This window comes from Fukomys damarensis, unplaced genomic scaffold, assembly GCF_012274545.1.
Source record: "Fukomys damarensis isolate Sample0158 unplaced genomic scaffold, DMR_v1.0_HiC HiC_scaffold_22, whole genome shotgun sequence".
Lineage (NCBI taxonomy): Eukaryota > Metazoa > Chordata > Mammalia > Rodentia > Bathyergidae > Fukomys > Fukomys damarensis.
Window position 1 is genome coordinate 14,063,911 of NW_022900934.1, and position 24,375 is coordinate 14,088,285.

Here is a 24,375-nt window from a genome sequence, read left to right on the forward strand (position 1 = left end):
GTCCATCATTGAACCATTGTTATGTAGCACATGACTATAATCAGAACAGTTTGATAATTGCAGTAGAAGTATTATGAAAGCAAGACATTTCAGCATATTTATAGAGCATCTGCTATATGCCAGACATTGTTTTACACAGTGGATTTATAATGCACAATCAAACTGACAGTCCTTGTCTTTGTGGAGCTTGCAGACTAGTAGGGCAGACATTAAATAACTAAATATGTAGTGTCAACTTGTGATAAATGACATACGTAAAAACCTAACATGAAGACCAGGCATGGTGGTACACACATGTAATCCCAGCACTCAGGAGGCTTAGGCAGGAGGATTTCCATGAGTTTGAGGCCATCCTGAGCTACATAGTGAGTTGACTACAAAACGAGACACTGTGGGGCTAAGGATGTAGCTCAATGATAGGGCGTCTGCTTACCATGTTTGAGGCCTTAAGTGAGTGATGGTGAACCTTTTAGAGCTTTTAATTAGAACAAAGAGGCCACTGCAGCACACATACCATAGGTTCTCCATCACTGCCTTGGGTTTAGTACCCAGTACTGTAACACCAAACTGTTTGAGAATTTAGTGGCAAAAGATATAAGCTTTTAAACTGACAGAATTAGGGAGTAAGGGATATTTCTTTGCCGAGACCTGGAAAACAACCATAGGTCCATTCCTGCCTCAAGTAAAGAGATGAGAAGTGGCCTGGGCTAGTTGCAGTTCAGAGACCAGTATGGGAGAAAGAGGAATAAGATTGGAGAAGATAGGAGCCAGCAAAGATTGTGCAGGACCTTCCTAGCCTTGGTAGAGATTTTGGATTTGGATTGAATTCTAAATACTGTGGGAGGGCCAGGGATTTAGCCCAGTGGCTGCACCTGCCTGGCAAGCACGAGGTCCTGAGTTCAATCCCCGGTACCAAAAAATAAATACATAAATACATACTATAGGAAATCCATGAAGGGTTTTACATATTTAAATGATTACTTAGAGCAGCAGCGGTGAACCTTTTAAGAGCTTTAAGTGATACCAACAGCCTGCTGCAGCACACATGCTGTAGGTTCACCACCTCTTCTGTAGAGTAATCTTTCTGGAGAAAGATTAAACACACCCGAAAACCAAAAATGGGAGGTTACTTCAGAAGATTCTTGCTGTGGTTTAGGGATGCCGTGATTATGGGATGGCCTTCAATAGTACGAGTGGGCAAAACCAGTACAGTTTTCAGAGAAAGAATGAACAGAATTTGGAAATATGGTTGAAGGAGTGGTTGAGGCTATGCGAGAATGCCGTCTAATTTCCTGGCTTGAGCCACTGTTAGATGTGCCATTTAATGAAATGGAAGGGGCTAGAGGAGGAGCCTGTTTGGGGAAGATCAAGAGTTCGGAGCATGTTTTATGGAGGATGTAACCCTTAAAGCAGGTCAGATACGAGGCATGTAGGAAGATAAATATCAAGTCAAGATAAGTAGTAGTGCTCTGAGAGTTAAGTAGGAGGAGAGATCCGCAGTTAATGAAGGATTGGGAAGGTTTCTTTTATGACATGGGACATGAATTTGCTTATGAAGATTCAGTCGCAAGTAGAGAAACATGAACAAAAATACTGAGACAGAGAACTGTGAATTAAATCCTAAGGATAAGCTTAAATAGAGCTGAGAAGGTTTAACCAGGAAACCAGGGAAGAGATAATAGGAAGGGACCTGATTTGTTAGAGGGTCACCCAGGCCCATGAGAATTAATCTTTGACTGATAACAGGTAAAAATTGATACCATAGTAAGATATTTTTGTGTTGAGTAAATTGAAATATAAACTGACTTGATTTTGATTTTTGGAAATTCTTACTGGTGCCAGTAAAGAAATAAGGATTTACAGCTCTAGAGAGAATAGAAATGAAAATGAATAGGACACATGACTTAATGGAGCTGGGGTAAGATAAATTAGAGTTAACATTCAAAAACTTAAACTTGGGTAACTAGGAAGGTAATTTTTTGCAAAAATGAAAAAGTCATGAATGGGACTGATTGGATTAAAATAGGGAGTTTTTTATTTTAAATATGTTAAGAGTTGAGTTTCAAGTGGGGTGAACTGTCTCATGTAAGAACACTGAGCCAGTATATAGATTAAGCATATCTGTGACTTCACTACTCAAAAAGCAAAATAAAACCTGGGCAAAATAAATCAGATTCTTCATAAACCCTTAGATTAAGAGAGGCAATTACTCAGCTCTGCAAGACAGAAACTATTCTTGATCTTTTATTGTGTGTATCATATGTGTTTGCTTTCATCTTTTAAATGTAATTTGGTTATTCTTGCAGATATTTGTTTTCTGCACTTTAAAGTTAGCTCCTTTGATCACTGTATGAAATTACGCTCTTTGCTCTTTTTTTCTTTCTGAATATTGATCCTTACTGTGTTCCCACTCCTTTCTCCCTCTTGTAAAGTTTCAAACAAGTCTGATGGAAGAAAATGTATTTTAAGAGAAAGGCACTGTCACATTGAAAACCTATAAAAATAGAAATGACAGTTTGGCATGTCCAAGGAATGCTTGATTACTCCCTGAAGCCTGATGCATACTTTTAATCCATTCAAAATTTTTGATCATGATGTCCTCATCTTTTCAGAGTTTAAAACCTTGCAATCTTTATTTAGTTGTCCTTAAAGTCTTAGTCACATTCTTTTTGTCACTTTTAAGAGAAAAGTAATTAGAGGGTGGGCCTTTCTCCTGTAAAAAGCTGAGGGTCGGCTACCTTCAGTTTCTTTGTCTTAGCATCTTCTTGCTACCTCCCACAGGGATCCATATGGCTTTGGAGATAGTCGAGATACAAGGCGTGATCGATCTCCAATTCGAGGAAGCCCAAGGAGAGAATCCAGGGATGGCAGAAATGGTCGGGATTCTCGGGACAGCAGAGACATCCGAGACCCCCGAGACTTACGGGAACACAGAGACAGCAGAGACATGCGAGATCACAGAGACAGCAGGAGTATTCGAGATACTAGAGACCTGAGGGATCTTAGAGACTTCCGTGACCTGAGAGACTCTAGGGATTTTCGAGATCACCGAGACCCCATGTATGACAGATACAGAGACATAAGGGACTCCCGAGACCCTATATACAGGTATGTACACAGCTGTCCTGCTTGCTTTTTTTGTTAATAATCATGTGTTTTGCTGAACTGATTAAAAGCTCCATAAGGGCAATGATTTGACTGGCCTTGTATTTCCAATGTCAAGTAGTAGCTATGATGCTCAATAAATTTTGCAAAAGGTGTTAATGATTGGTTAAATTATGCCTAGCAAGTGAATCTGGATCAGTCTTCCCTCCCCTATGAAAACAACATTGTCCAAACAAAAACATAAATGGAGTACAAATTATTTTGGCAGTGCAAAACACAGGAAGATAGACTAATAACTAATTAATAAATGAATAGATGCTCAATAAGTCATCAGGGAAATACAAATGAAAGGTATAATGAGATACTATTTCATACTTAGTAGAATAGTTATAATATTTATTTAAAAACACAGAAAATGAGTTGTATTGACAAAGTGTGGAAAAATTGGAACCCTCCTATATTGCTGGTGGAAAATGATATATAACCACTGTGTAAAACAGTTCGGCAGTTCCTCAGAAAGTTAAAGATAGAATTATATGTGACTCATCAATTCCACTCCTGAGTATATATCCAACAGAATCAAGAAAAGAAATTTAGATAATTATACATGAATGTGCGTAGCAACACTTTTTTTTTTTGGGGGGGGGGTTGGGTTTTTTAGACAGGGTCTCACTATGTAGTTGAGACTGACCAATAACTTACTACGTAGCCCAGGCTGGTCTCGAACTCATAGCAGTCCTGCTGCCTCAGCCTCCCAAGTGCTGGGATTAAAAGCGTGCACCACCACTCCCGGCCGTAGCAACACTTATTTGTACATGCTAAAAGAGGAACAATCCAAAAACCAACAACAAAGAAATGGTTTTAAAAATAGTATATATCCACCAGTGAATGTTATTCAGCCATAAAACCAAGCATTGTGTGTGTGTCTATGACTTTTCTTGTTGTAGTTGTTTTTGTACCAGGGATCAAACTTGGAACCTTGCACTTGTGAAGCAGTGGCAGAACCACTGAGCTAAATCCCTGGCCCAGTTCTTTTGTTTGTTTGTTTGTTTGTTTGTTTGTTTGTTTTGGTACCAAGGCACTCGAACTTTTGAGCTTTCGAGGCAGGCATGGAACCACTGAGCTAAATCCCCAGCCTTTGGCCCAGTTTTGATAAAGACAGAAAATAAAGATTACCAGGGACTGGGGAAAGGAGAGAATAGGAAGTTACTGTTTCATGAGTGCAATTTCTGTTTGAGGTGATAAAGGCTTTTGGAAATTGCTAGCTGGCTCCTGAAATATAAATAATTACTACTAGTTATTTTGCACTTACTATATGCCAGGGACTTTCTATACATCATCTCTGTCTACACAGACACACATACATACACATACCCTATGTCATTATATGAGACAAGCTAACTCAGTCACAGAGATGATAAATAATGAGTCCCAGATACACTACCAAAGTCCTGTGCCTTGGACTAGGGATTTAGCTCATTGGTGCCACTGCCTGCCTCACAAGTACAACGTCCTGAGTTCAATACCCAGTACCAAAAAAAAAAGAAAGCCCTGTGCCTTAGAAGAATTCTCTATATCTGATTTTTTGCAGAACAGGACATAGTTTTAACGCTGTGAAAATTTCCTTTTCAGGAGAGAAGGCTCTTATGACCGATACCTGCGGATAGATGACTATTGCAGGAGAAAGGATGACTCTTATTTTGACCGTTACAGAGATAGCTTTGATGGGCGAGGCCCACATGGCCCAGAAAATCGGGCAAAAGGTAAAGTGAAAATGTGCAAAAGGTAAAGTAGCAGAAACAGCCTATTCCTGTTACTGGTAGAATTTTTTTTTTAAAAAAAGAGCACCTAGACAGTGGGGTACATACCTATAATCACAGCTATTCAGGAGGCTGACAAAGAAGGATTACAAGTTTGAGGCCTCCTGTGTAATTAGCAAAAAAAATAAGAAGAGCTGAGTATGTAGCTCAAGATAGAACACCCCTGGGTTTCTATCCCTAATACTGCACACAAAAAAAGAAAAAGACACTATAACTAATGCCTCAATTGAAAAGGAGCTAATGATTTAGCCAAGCATTTTACAAAAAGAAAAAATACAAAAAGCCTACTAATGTGTAGGGAACACTGAGTTTAGAAATAACTTTTAGCCAGGTGTGGCGCACACCTATAATCCCAGCACTCGGGAGGCTGAGGCAGGAGGATCGCTGTGAGTTCAAGACCAGCCTGGGCTACATAGTGAGTTCCAGGTCAATCACAACTACATAGTGAGACCCTGTCTCAAAAAACCAAAAAAAGAAATAATTTTTAAATGCAAATTATCACCATTATCAGGTTTAGTAATATTTCTCTCTAACAGTGAGAAATAAAAGATTGAAGCTAGGGCCGGGGATTTAGCTCAGTGGTTCTGCCGCCTGCTTCACAAGCGCAAAGTCCCAAGTACAAAAAAAAAAAAAAAAGATTGAAGCTGAAGACATTAAGTGCTTGTATTTTTGCCCATCCCATTGATCCAATGACTATGGCTATCTGCTTTACATGTATAGTGTAAGTGCTCGCTTCAGCAGCACATATACATATATAGTGTAGGCTTTTGTTTGTCATTTTTACCTAATAGCATCTCTTTTTTAGTGAAATGGTTTATTTTAAAGCCTGATTTTTCTCAATACATCTTGGTTTTTTGTTTGTTTTTGAGACAAGGTCTCACTATGTACTCTAAGCTGGCCTTGAACTTACTATGTAGCCGAGGGTGGCCCTGAATTTGTGGCAGTCCTACTGCCTCAGCCTCCCGAGTGCTGGGATTAGAGGCATGTGCCACTGTGCCTAGCTTTCAGTACATCTTCACAGATTTTTTTAATTGTTTCACACCTAGCAATCACATCTTGACTCTTTGGCTAAGATCAAGTAGGTATTAGAAAACTTTATTACTTAATTTTTTTTCAAAAAAAGTTTCCAGAATCCAAATTAAACTAATAAATGCCACCTGTCAAGTTGGCAGAAACTAAGAGAAGAATAATACCCAATGTTGACTGAGGTGCAGAGAAATGAGCCTTGGAGGTTCCACTGTTGTGGAGGTACAGATTAGCATCAGTCTTTCTAGAGGGCAGTTTGGAAGTACATATCAGGTAAGCATTACAATGGCCATACCCTTTATTTCACTTTGATGATTTATAATAGTAAAAGATAATAACTGGTTATTTTTTAGGAAGTAGATTTGAGAATTGATTCAGCATTCAATAGCTGGTTTTTATGGGGCAGTCCATATTTCAGTTTTCCCTGGTGGTATCTTGCAGAGCGCTTGAAACGTGAGGAACGGCATAGAGAAGAGCTTTATCGTCAATATTTTGAGGAAATCCAGAGGCGCTTTGATGCTGAAAGACCTGTGGATTGTTCTGTGATTGTGGTCAACAAGCAGACTAAGTAAGAATCTGTCAGATGTTTCTCCCTAAAACTGAACAGGCAGCTAAACATTGCTTGGGGCTGTGTTTTTGTTTTGTTTTGTTTTGTTTTAAGCAGTGGCCAAGTTTATTCAAGAAAGTAAAAGGAAGAGTGAGGGAGAAGCTGGCTCTGCAGAGAGAGCTTGGGACAAGTAAAAGGAGAAAAAGCAATAAGAGGACACCCTGGAGAAAGCAGTGCGGGCTACTGTGAAGATATCAAGTTCTTCTTGGCATCTGTCTTTTATGCAGTCCAAATCTCAAAGAAACTCAAGAACTGCCACATCTGAGAGGTGGTGCTGTGCTTTCATGCCTCAGGCTGATGTCAGGTCTAGGCCATCCTATTGAAAATCTGTTCGAGTTCTCCTGAGAAGTTTATGTCCAGGGCTTTGGGAACTGTTCTGCTCATGTGTTATTTTATCTTGTACTGAACAGGTCACGTCTCCTTCCCCAGCCAGCCTTGCCACACCCTAACTTCCTGTCTCATTTCTCCCTGAGAGACACAGATCCCCATAATTCTTTATGTGGTGCTGAGGAAGTGGAGGTCTCTGTCTTCTATAGCTTCCTCAAGCTGGAAGGGGCTGTAGACCCTACATACTGGGGATTTACATGCTCTCTGACTATGTTGGGGTGCTGAGGCTCACTGGCTAGGTTGAAGAAAGGAAAACTATTAGGAAACAAGAAAAAAGTTAATGACTATTGACCTTCATTCTTAGCCCAAATATAAAGAGCAGATCAGATTTCTACTTCCTATAGAAGCACTGGAGTCTTGCTTTTTGAAGAGAATTTTCAAGTCTTCAAAGGCTCACAGGAGTAGCTTTCTCCTTTTAGATGATCTTGTTCTTCAGATGGGACTGGCTTTATTCTAGAAAGAGGAATCCAGCTGGGCATGGTAGCACACACCTGTAATCCCAGCACTCAGGAGGCTGAGGCAGGAGGATCACCATGAGTTTGAGGCCAGCCTGGGCTACATAGTGAGTTCAAGGCCAGCCTGAACTGCATAACAACAACCTGCCTCAAAAAACAAACAAAAAAATGGATCCAGTTATCTATTTCTGCCACCTTTGCTGCAGTGGTTGTGGCAAGAAGCCTGAGCAAAAAGGTGAGGACTATGGAAGTATATTGCTGTTTTTCTCTTGAAATGGGATTTTTGCATTCAAAGGCAAACAAATTGGGAGTCTGGGTATAAAAGGATGGAGAAAAATCGGTCTTTTAAATCTAAGACTAAGAACCAATTAATGTCCCCTGGAATTTGGGGGGAGAATTATATATGGATCTGCCACTAGAGGATGGACTGGAATGACAGCCTTGTTAATGAGGTGGGGTTCTTCTGTGACCTGTATTCTCCTCAGGGCTTTTCTACAGGGAGGAGGGGAATATTGCAAGGGGACTGACAAGGATTCAGAAGGTCATAATTAAGAAACTTCTCTGTGAGAGGCTGAAGGCCTTTACCTGCCTCTTCCTTGATTGGATATTGCTTTCAGTGAAGAAACTGGCTGGCGTCTTTTAGTCTTGTAACTACTGGCATAGCAAAATTTGCCCTACCAGGTAGGGCATGCCATGCAGCAGGATCTACTTTTATGGCTACTTTGGTCAAGGAGACCTGGTGTAGTTCTAACAAGTAAACTCTGTTTTGGCCTTAGCTGGGATTTGAGAATTTCCCCAGTTTTGCTAATAAATCCCTTCCTTACAAGGGAGCAGGACACTGTGGGACAGAAACTCATAGTGAAACATTTGGCCTTCAAAGTGAATCAACAGGAGTAAAAAATCTCCACCTAGGGGTTCCCTCAACTTCAGCTATTACTATAGACCTAGAGGCGAGTTTTCAGAGAAGTCAAAACATAATGAGCTGCCTCTGTATCAATAAGCAGTCAAATTGTGCCCCCGCCCCCCAGTGTCTTAAGTTTACCCAGGGTTCCTCAGAGGAGCTGGTGATGTCTGTGTACAGGGACATTGCAAGTTCCCCTGGGCCTCTTCAGTCGTCAGAGCAGGAAATGAGGGTTCTGGCTGGTCTAACCTTTCTCTGAGAGTGGAGACAGTAAAACCTCCAGTGTTGAGCTCTGTATTCTGGTATTGCTATGAGGATAGCTAATAGAAAACCTGGTCACACTGGCTTAGGCAACAAAAAGAAATTTTCATTTAGATTAACTGGAAAGCTGAGATACAGCCAGTCATATTCAGGTTCAGGCTGTGCCATCAAGATGTGGTCTGTGTTGGTTTCTCAGTTCATGCAGATTTTCTGCTTAAAAAGGCAAATGGCAGTGGACCTAAAGGGGTCTCCATGGTAAGTCCATTGGAAGGACAGTTTATCTTCCCCAATGCTTCCACCTAAAACCCTAAAAAGTATTTTTACTGGCCGGGTGTGGTGGCGCACGCCTAATCCCAGCATATTGGAAGGACAGTTTATCTTCCCCAATGCTTCCACCTAAAACCCTAAAAAGTATTTTTACTGGCCGGGTGTGGTGGCGCACGCCTATAATCCCAGCACTCGGGAGTCTGAGGCAGGAGGATCGCTGTGAGTGCAAGACCAGCCTGGGCTACATAGTGAGTTCCAGGTCAGTCTCAACTACACAGTGAGACCCTGTGTCAGAAAAATGAACAAAAAAAGTATTTTCATTAAACTGACCTGGCTCACTTTCCCACCCCCATCCTGTTACTTTGACTAGGGATGCTGGAACATTCTGATTGACCAGGACTGTGTTACATGCCCATCCCTAGAGCTAGAGGTGTGATTAGCCCTATACAATTGTGTGGCTGTAAGTAGGAAAGAGAATAGGTACTAGTCAGGCAAAGCAAGACGACCCTGAGTCCCTAGTAGGACATGCCTCTGTATTTGTCAGCCAAGAACCAAGTCTGCTTTGTGAGAGGCCCTGGCTTTGCAGAACTGTTAAATGACCATGCTAGCCAAGCCAGAGCTCATTACACTATTCTCTCCCCACTCTGTTTGCATGCTCTCCTCGAAGAGACAGAGCAAAGAAGCACAAGGGACCATAACAGCTGGAAGGCTTAAAAGTGCTGTGTTCCCTTTCCCTGGGCAGTTAGTAACTTTATGTTCTTCTCTAGCAGTTTGGGGTTAAAGAGCTAATTTCAAGGCAGTGACTAGGGAAATAGGTGTTGAGACACCAAGCAGCAGGCAGAGTTCACAGAGCCTAGGCTGTCTTGTTCAGAGATAGATGTTACTTTAACTGTAGATAGCTTTTTCTGGACACATGATAATAGCTAACATTTTAATCTTCACAGTGATCATATCACATGTTTAATCATTGAGCAAGTCTTCTTGATGATAGATATTAGGTACCAGGGCTGTAATAATAAGCAAACACACACAGTCCTTTCTCTTACAGATCTAGCAGCCTAGTTGGAAAGATGACAGAAATAAGCATATAGATGATAAGTCCTGTGAGAAGAGAATATTGGGGATCTGATTTAGATTGAAGGGAAAGTCCAAGAAATGACATAGGAGCCTGGCCATATTTTATAGGAACTGAGGCATGATATTTCTGTTTTATTGGCTTAAAAATAATAATAAAAGAAGTTGATGTTGTTAAGAGGTAAATGGACTTGCTTAAAAAGCTTCACAACTTGGCAGTCAAATGTTAGAGCTGGAATCCAAACCCATTTCTCTAGCATCAGAGCCTTTACTTTTCCCACTGTGTAATGCAGCCTCCTCAAAGACAGATAAATGTCACAAGTCTCAGGCAGCAGGATAGTATTAAGAAAGGACCATTGAACTGGAGAAAAGTATCAAATACTATGCTACTGGCAACTTCTTTTGTGAGCTCAGGCAAGTCAACCATTCTAGAAGAGCCAATATAAAAGGAGGGAATTGATCTAGATCCTTGGAGCCTAAAGGCACTAAGGTGGGCTGATTCTGAATTCTTTGTAGGGGCACACACAGCTAGTTGAGGCACAACAATGTGCACAGTCAGAGTTGATCAGGGACTGCTCATCTGGATCCTGTTTGTTCTTACAGAGATTATGCTGAATCTGTGGGACGGAAGGTTCGGGACCTAGGCATGGTTGTGGACTTGATATTCCTCAACACGGAGGTATCACTATCACAAGCTTTGGAGGATGTTAGCAGAGGAGGGTCTCCTTTTGCTGTTGTCATCACCCAGCAACACCAGATTCACCGTTCCTGTACAGTCAACATCATGTTTGGAACTCCACAAGGTATGGAGACCCAAGTAGACCGCAGTCTCAATAGTGACATATTTATTATTCTATGCCCAAGAAGTAGGTTTTGGGCAGATGACTCATGTATCTCAGGTCAAATATGGTAGGGCCCTTTAAGTTTAGAGCACTGGAGACTTGTGTAGTCATTTATTTGTCTTGATACTCTTTCAGTGATACAGTTCTGAGCCTGCCATCTACTCGGTCAGTAAGTGTACACAGCAAGTGGTGGCAAATAACATCTAGTTCTGGGGCAGCGAGGGGAAGAGGGTAGTTAGCAGGTGCTGATTTCTGAGTTATACATACTCCCACCGTGTTTCATTTCAAGCCACCAATACAAAGTCACTGGTGAGAGTTGGAATGAAATATACCCTGTCTGCTCTCAGCAGTGAGGTTTAGCTCTGTCCAGCAGATTTCTAACACAGACTGCACTGACTGCAATAGAATTCTTGCTTTCACCCAGCTATCTAAATGGGGACAGATAATATCACAGGCATATAGGATGCTATTCATCAGCGTGCACTGGAGAAGTAAGCAGATGCGCTCTGGAGATAAGAAGCTCTGACCCTCTAGAAGGCCAAGCCATGTTCCTTAAAGTCCTTGTCCAAAGTAGCTTTTAGAGCTTTGAGCCCTGAGTGTTGAGACTCAACTAGCTGATGCCCTACTCATGGCGTTTACAGCCTAGACTTTCCCTTTCCCACCACACTCAAGATCTCTATTGGCCCGACTGATAACACCCATAGCCACAGAATACATAAGGGTCTCCACTGAATCATTTGTCGCTAAGGAATAAGCCTTAAGATATGTGAGGACATTTATATAAAGTTCTCAGAAGTCTTCTCATCACCCTGCAAAACCCTGTTGCCCACCAGTGAGGATAGGAGGTTATTTAGGGTCACAGTTTGTTCTTAATGCATTACTTTTAAACTGATGAATTCAAAATCAGTAGGCCAGCTCTGTCCTGATGAGCACAGTGGAAAGACAGGCTTTACAGAGGGCTTTTTGGCCTCCTGCTGCTGGGCTAGAGGCTGCTGGGCTTGCCTCCCATGGTTATTCCCCACGTGGTCTCTTTGAATCTGTGGGAGGCTGTCATGTTTCTTTGGTTTTCACTACAAGTCTGTGATCTAGGAATTCCCTCAAATAGCTCTATACAAGGTGCATGTTCCCCACCAAATATACTCATTCACCTCTCATCTCCCTCCCCGCCCCTCCCCACTCCCAGTCTCAAGGCTTTTTGTCACCAAAATTGTTTTCTTGCTGGTTTGAGATTAGAAAAGGCTTGGTAGAATACAGCAGGTGGGCACTAAAGTCTGTCATGGGAGAAAATAATTCATGTCATTCCCTCCTCCAGAGCATCGCAACATGCCCCAGGCAGATGCCATGGTGCTGGTGGCCAGAAATTATGAGCGTTACAAGAATGAGTGCCGGGAGAAGGAACGTGAGGAGATTGCCAGACAGGCAGCCAAGATGGCTGATGAAGCCATCCTGCAAGAAAGAGAGCGAGGAGGCCCTGAGGAAGGAGTGCGTGGGGGTCACCCTCCGGCCATACAGAGCCTCATCAACCTGCTGGCAGATAACAGATACCTCACTGCTGAAGAGACGGACAAGATCATCAACTACCTGCGAGAGCGAAAGGAGCGGCTTATGAGGAGCAGCACCGACTCTCTGCCTGGTGAGCTACGTGGCAGGGCCGAGGTGAAGTTCTGACTCTGCATTTCTCTAATCCCCAGGCTCTGTTGGGAGGGTAGTAGGCCCAGGGCTCTTTGGGGTGGGTAAGGGAGATGAGCCCGTCTCTTGGGTTCTCCTGTGGGCCATCATGCTGATATAATTAATGATTATGATAACTTATGATTCAAGTACTGAATTCTGATCCCTGAAGTTACTATGGTGGTGGGTGGGCTACGTGTTGCTGGCTCTCTGGTGGCCAAGATGGATGCGCACACACACACACACACACACACACACACACACACACACACACACTTTGTTTTAGTAGTTCTCTTGGGAACCAGGCTGTTTTCTATAAACAGCACATACCATGAAGTGGCCCCTTTGGGAAGTTGATGTTATTGTCAATGTACTGTGTGATTGATGTGACTCAGTGATTGTTGTGCTTCCCTGGGCTACTAGGCCTTTTGTCCTTGGGAGGTACTTTGAACCAGATGCCTCTTTCTTCTGTTTTCCAGGCCCGATTTCCCGCCAACCACTCGGGGCGACCTCGGGTGCCACACTGAAGACACAGCCAAGCTCCCAACCACTCCAGAGTGGCCAAGTGCTCCCCTCTGCTACACCCACTCCAGCTGCACCCCCCACCTCCCAGCAAGAGCTTCAGGCCAAAATCCTCAGCCTCTTCAATAGTGGCACTGTCATGGCCAACAGCAGCCCTGCATCACCCTCGGTTGCTGCCGGAAGCACCCAGAACCAGAATTTTTCCACAGCAGCAAACAGCCAGCCTCAGCAAAGATCACAGGCCTCTGGCAGTCAGCCTCCAAATATTTTGGGACAGGGAGGATCTGCTCGGAACCTGGGCCCCAGGCCTGGGCCTCCTTCCCAAGGGCTCTTTGGCCAGCCTTCCAGTTGCCTGGCACCTGCTAGCAAGTTAGCTAACCAGAGGCCCGTGTCTTCCGCAGGTATTAACTTTGACAACCCAAGTGTACAGAAGGCTCTGGACACCCTGATCCAGAGTGGCCCTGCTCTATCCCACCTGGTTAGCCAGACCACAGCACAGGTGGGGCGGCCTCAGGCCCCCATGGGATCCTACCAGAGGCATTACTGAGGCTAAATCATTCAACTATTCCCAGTGCCCTCATCCCCTGGCCTCCTTCCACTTCATTCTAAATAGAGTTGATTGGAGGATGTGCTTTGTGCTCTCCAGGCCTACATCGAATGTTGTAAGTTTCTACCACCTGCTCTCCTCCCTCCCTGAGGCTGTATTGCTTGTTCCTTACAGAAGCAGAGTTTATACTGCATTTGGGGGAGTCTGTTTTGTTTTTTGGTAGAAAATAAGTATCTCGGGGGTTGCTCGGGCAGTCATAGGCATCTGGGCTCAGTTTATATTTGGTGGGGTTTCTCTGGTCCCTCAATCTGCTGGATTTGGGGGAGGAAAGGAAGAAGTCATGTCCTAGTTGGCTGAGTTTGGGGTGGCATTTTACATGTCAGTAGCCACTGCCTTTGTTCAGTGTGGGCCTCCCAAGTCTTTTCCACTTCACCCATGTCTACCAGAGCTTGAGCTTCTGACTAGGTTCACAGAGGAGTAGCTGGGGCATGGCAAGCACAGTGTCACCATGTCCCCATCCCATGAGTATGGGTCTCTGCTCACGGACTCAGATGAACTATGATAGATTGCTGAAGGATGGCCAGGAAGGAACTCTTTTTGCCTGCATCAGAGCTGTAATTTGTTGGAATCTTTTTTCTTCCATTTCATTGGATGATCTCCAGTGGACTGAACAGCTCCAGTCACCAGCAGTTGAAAACCAACTGTGAATCTAGGCCCACCACTCTTCCCTCATAACATTCTGTCAGCACCTCCCTCTATCAGACAGCACTTCGTGGAGTCAGAAAGCAGCCCTAGACTCTTAAGAGTGGGCACCCATATTTTTTCAGTGATTTGTTTGGAGTTTTGGCTCAAAAACCCAGGCTTTCGTTTTCATATAAGACTCTTGTTCTGTTTTCTGAGCAGCAGGAGGTAGGAAGTATTTGATGTCAGACTTTTGGTAGCTGAACATGTTCTCGATAGTTGTGTCCATACTTTCATGCCAGACGGAGATTGTTGGAGGGCTTGTGGTTGCTGTTTTGAATGGAGCCAAAGGAATCTGCCCTCTCCCTAGGGACTGTGCTTGTTAGAGCCCTGTGGATCAGGTCTCAAGGGGCCTCAAGGGCAGGGGAGCGTGGTGACTTCAACTGAGTCAGTGCCAGTGGCTGAGCAAACAATGATTTCAAAACTGAAGGTCCCCAAATGGCAGCAGTTTATGTTCTGAGCTGTTTGTGTTATATAGTGGGTTTTTTCCCCTCTTTGGAACTTTTATGTTGTTAAAACAAAATGATTACTTTTTAATTAAAATGAAAAAGAACTGTGTTCATCTTCTTCAGTATGAATATCTGCAGCACCTGTTTGCAGGACACTTTCCTAGGATCATAGGGATCCCTGCCTTGAGGACCGGGGTCTGCCCCTTCATGTCCTCTACTGGGGTTCAGGCCTCACACTCTCTTAAGCCTACCTTGTGTGGCTCACCTAGGGAGAAGCGTTAGTCAGGCATGGTAGTACACATCTATAATCCCAGCACTCTGGGAGGCTGAGGCCAGAAGAGCACAAGTTCAAGCCCAGCCTGGGCAACTTAGGCCCTATCTCAGAATAAAAAATGGGCTAGAGATGTACATCAGTGCAAAGGCCCTGGGTTCAATCCCCAGTACAAAAAAAGCGAAAGACTGCTGACTATGTATGCTGTTCAGCGTGCTACTTCTGTTAGACCACAGTGTGTCAGCAGGCATGTCCTCTTGTTTTAGGAAAGGAAGAACCATTGTGAAGGCTTCTTTGGGCTGACTGAGGAGTGGGGGGGTCTCCTTTTTAAACTTCACCTCAGTTGTTACCCTCTGTTCTACCCATCTTGCCAGCAGTTGGCAGAATATGCAGTAAGAATCTGAAAAAACCTTGGAGAGCCTTTAATCAATTTTGGGTGAGTGGCATGAGCTTCCTGTGGGTGAGACTAGCACACCAGCAGGCTTACTGGCTCATAGGGGATGTCAGTGCAGCCTGGCACCTAGAAGTGCCTCCCAGTCGCAGGAGTTGGTCTCAGTGTCGTGCCGTCTGGACGGCCAGATCTGGGCCATCGCTCTGCTCTTCTGTCAGCAGAGTTTAATGTTTCTGAGAATCTGGGTTCTTCCAAGAGGGCTCCCTCCCCCACCCCCGCAGAGTATCCCAGTAGCACACCTCAGGCCATGAAGGGTATAATAAAATTATTTTTATTGCATTTTGTGCAGATGGGGGTCTAAAAAATACAGTAAAAGCCCTAAAGCATTAAATGGGAGCATTCAACAATAAAGGAAAGAACCAACCCTCTCCTTTTCATATTGGCACAAAGAACACAGGATCAGTACTGAGGCAGGATGCGGAATACTGAAACACTGAAAATTAAATGCAGGCCTAATAATAATAGTAAGAATAGTAATAAATACTCTTGATTTGGTTTGCAACCTCTCCTATTTACAAGGGTTTTCAACTTCATTGCATTGCCCTGCACAGAGAACATCTAAAACAAAAGCAACACTAGTTATCACTACAAGGCTACTGAAATATTGCACTCAGAATAAAAGTCACTTGAATAGACGTGAAACATCTAACTACAGTCAGTATAAAGATAATTTGATGAATGACATGACATTCATAACAAATATTGCACATGTAGCACAGAAAACTTGGGTTTTTCTTGTGGGATGTTTGTTTCATCAACGGAAACTTTGCTCTTGCCAACCAGTCAGTCTGGGCCCAGATAGTGCAACTTTGGTTCCCTAATTGGCATTGATACAGCCCCCTTTCCCTTCTCCCTCATCTACCACTTCAGCCCAGAACATTCAGGTCCCAGCAGGAAGGACCCATGGGTCTCTGAGGTCTTTTGAAGGATGCAGGGGGCTGGTGTCTGACACGTCTACCTTTCTATTACCTGAAAGAAATCTATCCCGTGCCCTGATCAAACCTCAGGGTCCTTGGCCTAACCTGCAGACCTCCAGACCTGCCCCTGGCCACACCGGACTCTGGATGGCACCAGCTGTGGCTCTCTGCCCTGGGCTCAAAGGAAAGGAGGTGGTGAGGTCAGCTGTACCCAGTGGCCCCTGCTCTGTGAGGTGGGCAGGATGTCTAGGTGCACGGGTCAGGGCCCCGGGGCTGGAGGTACTGTACCCAATCCCAGAGGGACGCTGGAATGAGCATGCAGTGCCTGTGTCGTGCTCCCCCCACCCTTACAAACGTGTCCTGGGGGAAGGGAGCCCGCCAAACGCCTTTTCTAGGGGCAGAGGACACCTCCGACTGACGGGGCTGGTAGAGCGGAAGCGCCGGGGACTAGAGTTGGGGAAAGCTGGAGGCCTTGGTTTCTAGTTAGAGAACAGAGAGGCACTCAGAACAAAGTGCTCGTGACTCCAACCCTCCCCTAGGCCAGGATGCCTGGGAGACACAGCTAGAGGCCGCTCCCTAGCAGCGAGATCGGCCTCTGAGCACGCAGTAGGCAGCCGGGTCCCAGGGGCCAGGGAAGGGGACATCAGGGGCGGCGCCAGGGCCTCCCAGTGGGTCTGGCCCCTAAACTAGAATTGTCCCCTTCTCCTCCACCTGTCCCAAGGAGGAAACGCTGGGGAGGGGGCGCCCTCCAGCTCCACGATTTCAGTCTTTAGCGAGGAGCCGTGGGATAAGGGGGAGCAGGCGACAAGCCAACTGAAGAGAGATGCCTGCTCCCCAGTGAAGGCACCGGGGCGGGGCTTCCTCGGTGAGGCGCGGGCCTCTCTGGGTTTCTCCCCCTCAAGGACCGTCCCTCCCCTATCCTGGCCCCAACTTGCTTAAGAGCCGACGCGGAGATTGCGCGCGCGTCTCTGCAGCCGCAGTGGAAGCTCACATCCACTGGCAGGCGAATCCAGGAAAAGCCGGACACTCGTCTTACCTCGTCTCCGATGAGAACTGGAGGGAAGTGGGGGAGCCAAGGGCCCGCGGAAAGAACACGGAGGCGAGAGCAGGGCGGGGGTGTCGTGGGATCAGGACCACGACCCCCGCCTGGGCCTGAAGCACTTTTGCTCTCAGTCTCTCAACGTCAAGGAAAACCCAGCTTCCCAAGGCCTCCGCTCCCCTGGGCGCCCCCAGCCGGAGAGCTCGACTGTGGCCAGAAGTCTGTTGCGCTTCTTCTAGTTACATAAATATGAGGACGTTAAAAATACACGCGATGTCTCCTGTACACTATGTATAGGCTCAGCCGGCGCCCCGCTCAACGGCCGCGGCCGGACTAGGGAAGGGGGAAGGGGCCGCGTGGGCTACCTGGGGGTCCTCAAGGCCCCAGCTCCTCCTCTTCGCGCCTGCTCCCGACGTTTATTGCAGCGTCTCCTTCCGTGGGGAGAGGCCGGGGTTAGAAAAAGGGCAACGCAACCGGGGCCAACGACGCACGAGACGATGGGGCGCTCCGGCGTCCCCTCCGAGTCACCCCAGACGGGCGTGGCCTCCAGACTTCAGGCAGCGGGGGAAGGGGCCGGGGTTCGGGCACAGGGTCTGTATGTAAACGGTGACAACGGCTGGGGGCGCGGCAAGGGGCTCCGGGGCCGCGGGCCGGCGCGCTCGGGGCCGGGTGGGCAGGTCCTGGCCCTCAGGAGTAGATGGTGATGACTTCGCGGCCGCCGCCACGGACCAACATCACCCGGTCCAGGTGCTCTGTGAGGACCTCCAGGAACTCCATGTCTGAGCGCCAGTCAAGGAGAAAATGCGTGTCCCTGGCCTCCCGACGCAATTGGGGTCGCACGGAGCCTGGGAACTCTCGCGCCTGGGTCCCTGTTCGGGGTGCTGATCCTGACGCGGGACCGGCTCAGCCCTTCCATTCCAGAGCCAGGACCCAGGTTCCCTAAAGTCCACCTCCCTCTTCCCCCAATCTTACAACCAGGATACAGTTTTCGTCGCCGTTGCGGTTGCGAGGAGGCCCGGGCATGTTGAGCAAAACAAGCTTGGCATCCCGGGATTTATTCACGATGACTTCGTTCAGCCGCACAGCTGTGTGCATGCGCCGCACATTGGACTGGTTCCTGTGGGAGGAAGCCGGGGAGGAGAGCGCATGAGGCTGGGGAAGAGCTGGATTCAGCCACTACAGCCAGAGGTAGGCTGTTGAGGCCCGGTCCTTGCAAACCAGGAACCTCCAACCCCCCAGACCTCTCCAAGCTGGGCCAATCAGAGACCCGGGAGGTTAGCGGCGTCCCTTGGGGGTTCGTGAGAGAGTGAGGGGAGTAGAGACCCTGGTCAACTAGGAGAGAAAATGAAAAAATGCGGAAGCACTTACAAGTTCTCCCACTCCCTTCAGGAAACACAACAGAAGCAAAGAGAGAAAGAAAAAGAGAGATCAGGAAAAGGAGGAGGCTGCAGCACAAACCACCACCACCTGCCGCCCTGCGTGGGTGCTGGTCCTGCTCTCTCAGCCCCTACCTCCTTCACCTTCCTTCTGCCTGAAGCCAGGAGTTCAGGCCCAGCCCCCTCAGTCCTCAGAGGAAGAAAGCAAAGACAGCACCTGGGTTTTCAGGCTGCAGGCCAGGACCCCTTCCTCTCATTCTTTCTGCTATGGTGAGCAAGACCCTCCAGGCTTGCCCGGCCTGGCCCAGGCCCAGCCCCAGCCCCAGCCCCAGGCCCGTACGGCTTCATGCTGAAGAAGTCCTTGATGCCCTCAGAGGAGACGGGACTGGGACCCTTATTCTTTTCTGCCGCCGACTTGTCCTTGGTCCAGGTGAGATGCACCTTCTCGGGATCTGTCTCGCCCCCCACCTCAGGCTCTTCCCCTGGGGATGGTGAGCTGCTGGGGCAGCTGGGAGCGCTCTGGTCATGGATCAGCTGCACCTGAGGGATGAACAAAGGCAGACCAAGTGACTCCTTTGGTGGCCAAACGTTCTCCTCCCACTGGCTCGAACCAAACCACCCCAGCTGCACACCTCCTCCTCTGGCTTCTCCTCGCTGTCACCAGCTGTCTCTTCTGGGACATTGAGGCAGAGCCGGGTGTTGGCTGGATTCTTTCTCCGGATGGAGCCTCGAGACTCATCTGTGATACTCTGGATCTAAGGAGTGACACAGGTTGCCAGCTCTGCCGGGAGTCACCACCCATGCCCTGCCAAGAGCTACCACACATCTGATGTTCAGCCAGGATGTGCGCTTTCTGGAAATGCATCAGTTGTTAAAACAGTGCAGTGCTTCAAGGTCAAATAGCTGCTGCACCACTGATGTGGCCACCCTTCTCCAGAGCCCCAAACCTCCCTGACACCTGGCAACCAGAGGGTTAGCACCTGGCACAGCTAGGCTCTCACCTAGCACCATGGTCCACATGGGTTCCGGGCAGTCAGTGCACATGCCATTTCTTATATTTACTGTCACCCCTAGGTAACACCCCCGTCCTTGGACAGCCCGTCCTTCCAGCTCAAAGGAGTGCCCACCATTCTTTCCCCTGAGGTTCCATCAACTACATTAGGAGAAATACACTATCCACTCCTGGAAAATTCATAAGCCGTGATCTGACACTGTCCCCTATACGGTCTGCTACCCATTCCCCAAATGACCAGGAGCGATTCTGTCTCCAGTCCAGGAGACCATCACTCATTTTGCTCCTAGAATGCCACTCCCTCGTGTGGGTCTTTCATCCAGCCTCTATAGGATCAGTGATCCACACAGAGATCTCACATCCATACCACATGGGGGGGCCCATCGTCGTTACCCCTGAGAATCCCATCAACCGCACCCCGGGAAGTTTGCCCCTCTCTCCTACTCATCAGCTACATCTCTAAATAGCCATCTGTTACCCACTTTCTGAGAGCCTATTCCATGAACATGTCTCCCACACTGGCAGCCCACACCCCTCAAGAATTGTCATCCGTACATATTTAGCATCCACTATTCTTCCCGTAGGCCCTTGAAATCCCATACAGAAGGGAATATCTATCCCACATGCCAAGGTCCCTCTGCCTTGTTGGTTGGGGGCCTGGGCAGGTGCAACAGTAGTGTGGATTCCCACTCCTGAGGAGCAGAGGGCTGGAGGTAGGGTGACTGGGGTGAAGGCAGTAGTGCCAGTAGCCAGAGGTGTCAGCCGTCCTATATCTGAGCAGACCCAGAGCGGGCAGCAGTTCAAGGCTCTGAGAACCCCCACCAAGGTGACCTCACCTCCCGCTCACGCTCATTCTTGGTCAAATGCATCTGTTTGAGGATCTGGGAACGCTGCTCCATCACCAGCGTCTTCTCATAAGTATAAGCCGAGATGTCACTCTCATGCTGTGGTCAGGCAGGGGAGGAAAGCAAGAGTTCAGCTTAGGTGCAAGGCCAAGGGATGGGAGGTGGGCCCCCTTCCTCCTGCCAGCCTAGGGTGTCCCTATCGTACACCCTAACTTCACCAATTGTTATAGGAGGCACAGATGGAACAGGGAGGGCAATAACCTGGGAAAGCAGGCAACTCATTCTGTTTGACTCAGCATAGGAGTATACGAATTAATTACCTGAGTGAAAGAAGAAGAAAAAAGGAAGAGGAAGAGGAGGAAGAGGAGGAAGAGGAGGAGGAGGAGGAGGAGGAGGGAAGAATGAAGGGATGGATGGATTCATATGTGGATGAATGAGGGGTGAGTGAATAGCTACATCAGGGAATCTATGGGCAGATTGATGGGTATACAGAGGGGTGGGTGGACAGATGAATCAGCTGGAGGGCTGGATGGGCTAAAGGCTAGTGACATAGTAACCACTGACTCTAAAGTCAGCCTGCCTGGGTTTGAATTCTGGTCCACCACTTACCGTATGTTGCGGGGTGAATTACTCAACCTTTCCGTGCCTCAACATCTCATCTGTAAGGTGCAAATTCTGGTGATTCTATCTCATTCATTGTTATGAGACTTATTCTATATAAAGTGCATAGAACAGTGCCTGGCATAGAAAGAGCACTATTAGACGTGTCCGTTCTTAGAGAAAAGGATGGATGGACGACCTCTTGGATGTGAGAAGCTGAGCAGTGGATGAGGGGGAAAGGATCCTGCATCGTCTGTGGATGGAGGTTGGCACCAAGGGGAAAGAAGCAGGGGGGCGCCCCAGAACTCCGGAGGGGCCCCTGCAGACTCACCATCTCCACCACCTCCACCTCTGCGGTGATGCGTAAATGGTACAGAAACGTGGTCAGGTCCTTCTTCATCTGGATGCTGTTGTCGTCCATCTGGGCCACAGTGAAGATCCGCATCTTGCACTTGCGCCACACCTGCAAGGGGTGAAGCGGATCCAAGAATGTCCAACTCTGGTGCAACCGGGAGAGCCACGGTCCGAGGCCCACGTCCGCTCACCCTTCCCTCCTGCTCCTCTCACACACATGCAGAGCTCAAATCCTTTATCGCAGGAGCCACTCCCTGCCAAGGCTCCCCTTAGGTCTTAGGTTCCCCCAGTTAGAGTACCACTTGCTTGGGTTCAGCATTGCTTACCTGCGGAGCAATGCACCTCTAAGTAGACACAATCAGTTCCTAACATCCTGGAACACAGGAGGTGATCTCATCCCTGTCCCAGGGGCTCACAAGAGAGGGAGGGTGTGAAGGCTGACCGTGGCCAGGGCCCAGGGGCCTCACCCATAGGTGCAAACACACACGCACGCACGCACACACACTCACACACACACTCACCTTGTGGTGGCGCAGCAGGAAGGGCAGCAGCATGAGCATGCCTCCATCATGCACAATCCACCAGACGTCAATGCTGCCCTCAGGGAAGCGCTCGGGGTTCCCAGGAAACATGGAAACGTTCTTGGTGACCAGCAAGGCCAGGTGGCCAGCTGTGGTTTCCCGGACCAGTTCTAAGGAAACCGAGGACAGGACCAAAAGGGGGAAGGTGACTCTGGTCTCTCCAATGCCCAGCAGCGCTCCCAAAGGCCCCTGGCATCTAGTACCCTACCCACCCCTCCTGGCCTTGGCCTTGGCCTTGGCCTTGGGCTAAGTAGTCAGAAAACCAGCACCTGCCTGAGCTTTGCACAGTATGTGTTTGTATATGGAAAGACTCTCAACCCACTGGACCTTAGTTTTTCCCTCTGTCAAATGGCAGTAACACCACCTGCTCCTTCCGTTTATTAAGAATCCACCATGTATGGCTTTGTAGAATCCTTACAGGAGATGGGATCGCTTAAAGTTAGCACACAATCTCTGGGCTGCGTCAAACCAGCTTCCTAGCTGGGTAACTTGAGGTGCCTTTCTATGCCTAAGTTTTGCACCAATAAAATGGACATGACAATAGTAGCCCTCATACGACTGATGAAAGAAATAGACAAAGCCTGAACTTGTCAGGTACACAGAACACATTCTATAAATGTTAGTTTTTATATTGCTATTCCTGACTATTCCCAAGCAGTCTGATGCTCAGAAAACGTGAGTCATTTGGGCACAGTCCCATAGGTAGGAAGGACAGAGCTGCGATGTAGACCCAGCCACCACGACTTCAAGGCTGTGACTCTTCCCCGCTCTCTACCTCCCAGGTCCTGTGAGCCATGTGAGAGCCAAGGGTGCCCCGTTCACAGCGGAGTCTCCTGCCCATGGCCAGCACCGAGCATGTCAAACCCACTAGGGTTCTATGCTTGGGAAAACCGTCAGGCCGGACGAAGCCCACCGCCGCCCTCTGCACGCGAACCGCGGCGTTACCAATGAAGTTCCTCCAGGTCTGGTGGTCTTCCTTCTGCCGCCAGTTGCGAGGCCAGCCGACCAGTACGGTGTTGTGCTGCAGCCCGCCGAGGCCCCCAGACTGAATCAGGTGGGAGACGCCATCACGCAGATTGGAGGAGATCACCACCTGGCAGAAGCCTTTCACCTTCTCTGCCTCCATCAGGCGCCTGATAGACTGGGGGCAGGGCGCAGTGAGAACCAGCTGCTCCTCCCGCCCTCCCGTCTGCCCTCTAGCCATCGCCATCTCCCGGAAGCTAAGCTCTGATCCCACAGGGCCCTGGTCTCAGAAGGATGCCTGGCTTCCTGTCACCGAGGGGCCCCTTTCCTGCTCACCAACCATGGTCCGCCCCAACCCTTCCCACCACCTCGCCACCGTCCACACGGTCCCCTGCCTGACAATGCAGCATCGCCAGCCTGACACACACCTGCTCACTGTGCTGAGCCCTGCCTCCCCCGACTCAAACGCCAACCTTCCCCAGACACCTCTCCACACAGACCAGCGTGAGACTGGGCTTCTCTACATGGCCAATTTGTCTTAACACTTTTTAAAGTAGAGTAGTGAAAAGCTTTTTTTTTTTGTTTTTTTTGTTTTGAGGCAGGGTCTTACTATGTAATTCAGGCTGGCCTTGAACTCAGTAGGTAGCCCAGGCTGACCTCAAACTTGTGGAGATCCTCCTGCCTCAGTCTCCAGGTGCTGGGATCAGAGGTGTGCACCATCACACTGGGCTATAATAAGCATTTTAAATGCACACTTAACCTGCACTGAAGGAAATGTTCTTATTACTCCCACCTTATCTATGAGAAATTGAGGCTCCAAGAGAATAGACTTGCTCAAGCATACACAGCTAGTGATATTGTGGGAATTCAGAACCTAAGAATCTCGCTCCAGCCACCACTCCCCAACCCCTGCCCTGATGCCAAACAGAGAGAGAGGTTAATTTCCATGCCTGCCACCTCTTGGCCATGACCTCAAGCAAGTCATCTAATCTCTGTGCTTATCTGTCAAACAGGGCCCATTACAGCCACCTCACTTAGAAACAGGGAAGATTACAGGACACTGCATATGAGGGCTGCGGGCCGGGGATCTAGCTCAGTGGTTCCACCGCCTGCCTCGCATATGAGGGCTGAGTAGACAGCTTGAGAATGGTACAAATCCACTGTGTTGAGCTGCTGTCCCGTAGCCCTAGCCCTAACCCAGCAGTCAGCAACACCAAGGATTTCAGCTTTCTGTGTAGATAGGTTCTATCTCCCCCACCAGCGAGCTGGAGCTTGCTTTTTTTTTTTTTTTTTT

The 24,375-nt window shown here is 47.8% G+C and overlaps 2 protein-coding genes across 5 annotated transcripts in view; one reads left to right on the top strand and one right to left on the bottom strand.

The window, feature by feature from the left end:
* Ncoa5 (nuclear receptor coactivator 5) overlaps positions 1-14,786 on the top strand; it is a 34,449-nt gene extending 19,663 nt beyond the window's left edge. Inside the window, exons 1-7 of one of the 4 annotated variants that reach the window (XM_033767067.1) lie at positions 2,790-2,932; positions 3,076-3,108; positions 4,738-4,868; positions 6,393-6,519; positions 10,507-10,706; positions 12,058-12,401; positions 12,893-13,027. In XM_033767067.1, the coding sequence (XP_033622958.1) occupies positions 2,790-2,932; positions 3,076-3,108; positions 4,738-4,868; positions 6,393-6,519; positions 10,507-10,706; positions 12,058-12,401; positions 12,893-12,940 (1,026 nt within the window). In that variant the 3' untranslated portion in view covers positions 12,941-13,027. Of the gene's footprint in view, positions 1-2,781; positions 3,109-4,737; positions 4,869-6,392; positions 6,520-10,506; positions 10,707-12,057; positions 12,402-12,892 lie in introns of those variants that run through there. The other 3 variants (XM_033767066.1, XM_010626207.3, XM_010626208.3) reach the window with 3 other exon arrangements.
* A 2,886-nt stretch (positions 14,787-17,672) lies between these two features.
* Slc12a5 (solute carrier family 12 member 5) overlaps positions 17,673-24,375 on the bottom strand; it is a 39,833-nt gene continuing 33,130 nt past the window's right edge. Inside the window, exons 21-29 of the mRNA XM_010626286.1 lie at positions 23,064-23,259; positions 22,059-22,228; positions 21,515-21,646; positions 20,575-20,682; positions 19,359-19,481; positions 19,067-19,266; positions 18,719-18,733; positions 18,334-18,467; positions 17,673-18,129 (exon numbers count right to left, since the gene is read on the bottom strand). Coding sequence (XP_010624588.1) covers positions 18,038-18,129; positions 18,334-18,467; positions 18,719-18,733; positions 19,067-19,266; positions 19,359-19,481; positions 20,575-20,682; positions 21,515-21,646; positions 22,059-22,228; positions 23,064-23,259 — 1,170 coding nt within the window. The 3' untranslated portion in view covers positions 17,673-18,037. The remainder of the gene's footprint in view (positions 18,130-18,333; positions 18,468-18,718; positions 18,734-19,066; positions 19,267-19,358; positions 19,482-20,574; positions 20,683-21,514; positions 21,647-22,058; positions 22,229-23,063; positions 23,260-24,375) is intronic.